The sequence below is a fragment of the Quercus suber genome, unplaced genomic scaffold (genome assembly GCF_002906115.3).
Source record: "Quercus suber isolate HL8 unplaced genomic scaffold, Cork oak 2.0 scaffold_95, whole genome shotgun sequence".
Taxonomy (NCBI): Eukaryota; Viridiplantae; Streptophyta; class Magnoliopsida; order Fagales; family Fagaceae; genus Quercus; species Quercus suber.
In genome coordinates, this window is record NW_027069560.1 from 437285 (window position 1) to 443284 (window position 6000).

The 6000-nt window shown below is 30.7% G+C and overlaps 1 protein-coding gene across 1 annotated transcript in view; it reads right to left on the reverse strand.

The window, feature by feature from the left end:
• Positions 1-4219: 4219 nt before the first annotated feature.
• The window catches only part of LOC111990512 (E3 ubiquitin-protein ligase ATL59), a 7333-nt gene continuing 5552 nt past the window's right edge, over positions 4220-6000 (reverse strand). The window contains exon 3 of the mRNA XM_065774598.1: positions 4220-4546. Within this exon, the coding sequence (XP_065630670.1) occupies positions 4220-4546 (327 nt within the window). The remainder of the gene's footprint in view (positions 4547-6000) is intronic.

Below are 6000 nucleotides of genomic sequence, written 5' to 3' on the forward strand. Positions count from 1 at the left end.
TCAAAAGCCCATGAAAATCTTAGAAAAAATATATTGTATAAATCTATTTATAATAATAATAATAATAATAATATAATATATAATAATGTGGTTTATATTAGAATATTAGATTATCTATTTATATCTGATAATAGTAGGAGGACAAATAATTTTTTAATTGTTTGATTTGATCTAATTGCACTTAAATAATTATCTATTTATATCTGATAATAGTAGGAGGACAAATAATTTTTTAATTGTTTGATTTGATCTAATTGCACTTAAATAGTAATTTGCACCTCATTGTTCACACTTTTTTTTAACAAAAATTGTTGTATAAATCTTCAAAATTTCATACCTATTAATCAATTTTTTATCCTAAATGCTGAAACATTAGATGTAACTTCTTAGAAAAGCTCTAAAATGTAAAAAGGTAAGTTCAAACCTATTAACCTAAGCACAAATAATTTAGTATAGTGAAAAAAATGTAGGCACAAGTTTACTTAAAGTTAGTTTGTGAAATAAAGTAATTTAATTTTGGCCATAATTTGGGCCAAATTAACTTGAGTTTTTTGCATTTTGAGCCAATGTAGGCTTAACCTATTAACACAATGTAGGCATAACTAATTTGCTCCTCCTAAGAAAATTTCCTGGCTCCACCAGTAACTATATGGATGTGCGTTTGAATTTTTTTTTTTTTCGCTTATCTCCGGCCCCCCCTAACTTGAAATCCTGTGTCCGTCCCTGGGAGTATATAGTGGAGCAGGAAGTGTGAGACAGAAGATTTGGACTCCCAAACTTCCAATGGATTATTATTTTATCTATTTTGCATATGGATAATGGATTGTCCTTATGACTAGTTTTGCTCCTTAGGTTATCGCAAACCATAAAGGTAGCATGCTCCACGCAGGCTCACTTTATTATATATGTAAATGTCACATGGATATGATCATTTTTGTCATTTCAAATTTTCTCTCTTGTGAGGACAGTAAATCGTAGTTAAATCATTTTAAGATTAAAAAATATTTATGTACTTTTGGAGTATAGTGAAATAATATTTCTGAAAATCCACTTTACTTGCTTCTTAGCTTTGGTTGTTGCTTCTCTTTGTGCGTGGACAAATGTCCAAACACTTTCAAATCCCCAACTTTTATTTATTTTTCTACTAAGGAGAAGTAGAACAGCAAATGAAGATGTTAAAGGTGTAGGTCCCAAAACTAATCTCAAAAGGAATACAACTCCGAAGATAATTTATGTACTTATGAAACCAAATTTTCCACTAAACTAACGCCTAAAATTCTTGAAAGTATAATGATTAGTTAGAAGGAAAAATCTTCATCGATTTTTTTTTTAATGAAATAAGATGAAAGCGCAAGCATATCTCACTTAAAACACATGTGCATGCATATGGATTTTAAGACTGGAATTTCTTGTTATTGTAGAGTAGTAAGTAAAAAACTTGGAAAAAAAATTGATTAGAAAATACAAAGCAAAGCTGAATTTCCCCTCTCCATAGTCCATAAGTTTTAAGGTCATGGTATGACATCATTGCTTAGTTCAGCGAGCCAATCAAAGTGTCTGGTTTTTCTTCTGACCAACGACCAATTAAAAGCATAAAACTATCTACCAATACAACATATAGAAAAATACTTCCAACCTTTATTATTTATTATTATTTTGCGGCGAACTGTAAAAGACAATTAAGGCTTATTCCTCTCACAAATTCCCACTAGAGATTCTGCCTTCGTTTAAAATCAACCACCAAGCGTTACAAAACATGCACAGAACTCATTGATCCTACACAACTCAATCTATTATCCCCTTTAATCTATGTTGCTGACATCCCCGGCCAATAACTTTAGGGAATATGTATTACCTCACACAATATTTTCCTTTGTTGCTTCAATGTCTCTCATGCATCTTATATAAACGTGGCAAACAATTCAAGTTGATTGGGTTTGACCCGGCTGAGTTCTGGTTAAAAATATATCATCCTAAATAGGTTGCAAATCCTATGATCCTTACCTAGTATATTGAGGGTTGGGTCAACTTGGAGTTCGTATGACCCACATTTTTTCTTATGCCAAAAAACATATAAATAAAAAAGAAACATGATTATTATGTCTCTGTCTTCTAACGGCGGATCTATGTTGGGTCTAGGGTAGTCACTGTACAAGACCACCTTGACCTAGAAAAAATTATTATTATTATATATAATTTTTTTAAATTATGATTTTTTTATCATTTAATAAAATTTGTGAACACCCTAAATTTTTTTAGGTCTAACATAATTACACTTTGGACAAAGTTTGACAACAAATTTGGTTGTAGACTAGGGCAGTCAATATTGTTTTTATTATTAGATGTGAATTTTAGCAAATGTACCATTGGATTATATTTTCATCTTATATTCTCCATATTTGAAAAATTTTAGGAAGATTAAAAATCAATAACTATGTTCATCAATCAAATTTTTGAATTTCTAGTTTTTATAATCTATAATTATACATAAAAATAAGTTTTTAGATTGAATAGTAAATAAAATCTTATTGGCAATGAAATTTGACGTGTTTTAAGAATATAAAAAGCATGCAATTCAACTGTTAAATTTTCAAAATATATCGTAATGTTAATTTGTTTAGTTAAAATTGTAGTCTTAGGTTACAACTAAGTTTGTAGCCAAACTTTGTCCCTAAATTTTGATCCCTTTAACAATACATTAGGTCCTTACAAACTAAAAGAAAAAGCCCAAAATATTTTTTTATTTAACTAAAATTTTAAAAGAGATATAGCTTATAATATTGATAATGAGACTGTCATGCAATGTAAGACTTTATGTATTTGTGTTTTTTTTTTTTAATCAATATATGGAGTTCTCTTTTTATATTTAAGTTTCTTAATGATCATCCTGAAAAAATTTCCTAGAGCCGCCAACGCTGTCTTCCTTTCAAAACATATAAGAGAACAAAGAAACATAAACATTCAAATATAAAATTTAAATATTACATAAATTCTTAATTTTACATAGTCCAAGGTTCAATAATCTTATCTTCATCAATAAAGAATGGAAAAAAAAAAAAAAAAAAGAGCTAGATGTCATGGATCCTATCAAATCCTCAACTGTCTTAGGTGTATCTATCATATAAAGTATTAAAAATAAAACATAATATGCTTGGTAAAGCAAAATAAGTAAATATTTAATATGAATTGGACATCAATATACTCAATGTCAGTAGTAAATCTAATAATGTAAGTATTCATACTTGAGAATTGCACCTCAAGTTGGATAGCAATTTTGCTAGTATTTTTATCTACAACACAAAGTTTCATTATAAATTTAGTAGTTGTATTTTTTTTTTTGGGAGAAAACTTTAGTAGTTGTAAACAAGGAAGACAATTCCAATAGAAATCAACCAAAGAGACACCTTATATATCTGCGGCAGCAAATGGAGGAGCGGCCATCGTGCCTTCTGATGCCCACAGTCCTCCTCCGCAATTCTTCCCCAAATGGATCTTCCGCATTCGCCAACTTCTCGAGATCGACGCCGTTCTTAAATGCATAAATTTTGATAGGTTGGACCTGTTATAAGCTTGAGCCATAAGTTGGCCCACCCTTTAGGGGCATCATGTTGATTACAAAGTAAGGCACATACATCGTAATCTTTTCATTGTTTGTGGCATATTTGGGGTTCCTAGGCCATCCATTAGGCCGTTTTGGTGTTTTGGGCATTTTATGTAGCTCTCAATCAGCCAAAAATCGCAATGGGGGCTTTCTTTATATGTGATAAGGTTTGGGGCCTTAGTGGACCAATCGTTCTTGTCTGCATTTGTGAGCCTTTTATGGCCTAAACATGAAGTCCACCAAAAATGAGTTATAAACAGAACTATTTTAGGAGACTGATAGTTGTAAGTTGTTCTTGTCGATTTTTCTTGAGTTAAACACTTTCTTGTTTTGAAAAAAAAAAAAAAAAAAAAAAAAAAATCCCAGGCAAGCTTCACCAGATAAACCCTTTCTTGTTTAAAGGAAAGAAAAACTCTTATACATATATCGATGTCAAATCAGGTCATGACATAATTTAATACATGACCAACAAAGCAAGACATAATTGTTATGTAACAGAGAAGAAATCGAATAAAAAATGTGACACACAAAATCCAACCTAAAAGTACCAAACCACATACATGAATCTGTGCAAAACAAATTTATAGTACTTAATAATAAATACCTACAAAAAATGCGTTAATGAGACACCTCCAAAGGCACCGGCTTGGCTAGAGGCGAGTTCCGACACACCGGACATGTAGCATGCAGCTTTAACCATGAGTCCACACATTCAAGATGAAAGAGATGACCACAATCTGGTAATTCCCGCAACACGTCTGTGTCTTTATAATCAGCCAAGCATATTGAGCAACATGATGTGGTAGAGTTGGCCTTGTCCTTGTGGAGCTTTGCTTGAGCATAGATGAGTTTTGGGTACTTGTCTAGACTGGCTTCATCGAGGCCTAGTTCGATGGAGATTGCATTTTGTTCTGCAGTTGTGAGATTACCATTTTGGAGGGATGGCTGGACAGTGCAATAGCAAGCAATTATTAAAATAATGATCATGATAGTGATGAAAGAGAAGAGCATAATCATATATACAAGCCCATATAAATTTTTTGAAGACATCGTTAGAATCGAAAATGAAATGGAAGAGTGGGTTGCATAGAGGAAAAAAGTTCGGGGGCTGTATTTCTGGGATGAAAAAGGACAATACGTGAGAGACTTTGATGTTGTTAATTTAACGAGGAAAGTGCTTGCTAGTTTTGGGAATGAGTACCTGGTGATTGTTTGTTTGGTGCATATTTGGAGTTGCTATATGGGGATTCTTAACTGTTGTTTCAAATCGCTAAGTACAAAATTCTCAATAATTTTATAACTAAATTTAAACGTTCCAATGGATTATTAATTTATTATTTTGTCTATTTTGCATTGGGTTTTCCTCAGGATGGACCCAGAATTTTAAACTAGCGGAGTTGAAATATAAAGAAAAAACTTTAAATAAATATTCATATAGTATTAAAAAATTATAAATATACAAGATTATTTTTAATATATTGAGATACAATTATTTACCCATAAAGACAAAAAAAAAATATTTTTTTATTAATAATAGGCTGGCTAAGATTTTTTTTTTTTTTGGAAGTTATGCATTACAGCGGTGGCGCTAAAATTTTAGCTTTTAATACCTCAAAAAGTTATTTTATCTATTTTACCATATCACTTTACAATACACCCAATATCAAATGTTCTATTTTTTTTATCACTTCATCTAAAATAATATAAACAACTCATTAAAATAATAAAGAAAGTGAGAAAATTTGAGTTTTTTAATTGAAAGAAGAGATATAATCTTAATAAAATATTGTATTTTATTTTTAACAACTTACTACAGTCAATTGGTATAGCCAACTATTATTTATACCTATTTATTGTAGTTGAAAAAAATTAGCTTTAGCTTTTCCAATAAACATGATTTTTTGGTTCTTTGGTGGTAAAATAAGTTATTTATTTATTTATTTTATACTAAAATATAATCATCATTGTGAATGTTTATCTTGTTTTTGTTAAGTTTTTGGGTTGGATAACTACTATTTGGTTGAGGCTAATTAGGTTTATTAAGGAGAAAGGGGGCTATATGGTTTTGAAAGGATGGTTTTAACTACAAAAATGAAATATATAATAACTAAGAAAAAATTAGACCAGGAGCTGGCCCCACCTAAGTCCGCCCCTAGTTGTCCTGAGGACTAGTTTTGCACTCTAAATTATCGCAAACTAGAAGGGGAGCATGCGGGGTCACTTATAAAATCCAAGTTTTCCACGTAACTAACACCTAAAATTCTTGAAAGTATAATGATTAGCTAGAAGGAAAATTCTTCTTCGATTTTTTATTTATTTTTATTTGAATGAAATATAGATGAAAGCGCAAGCTTATCTCACTTAAAACACTACAGGTGCGCATTAAGGATTTCTAGAGA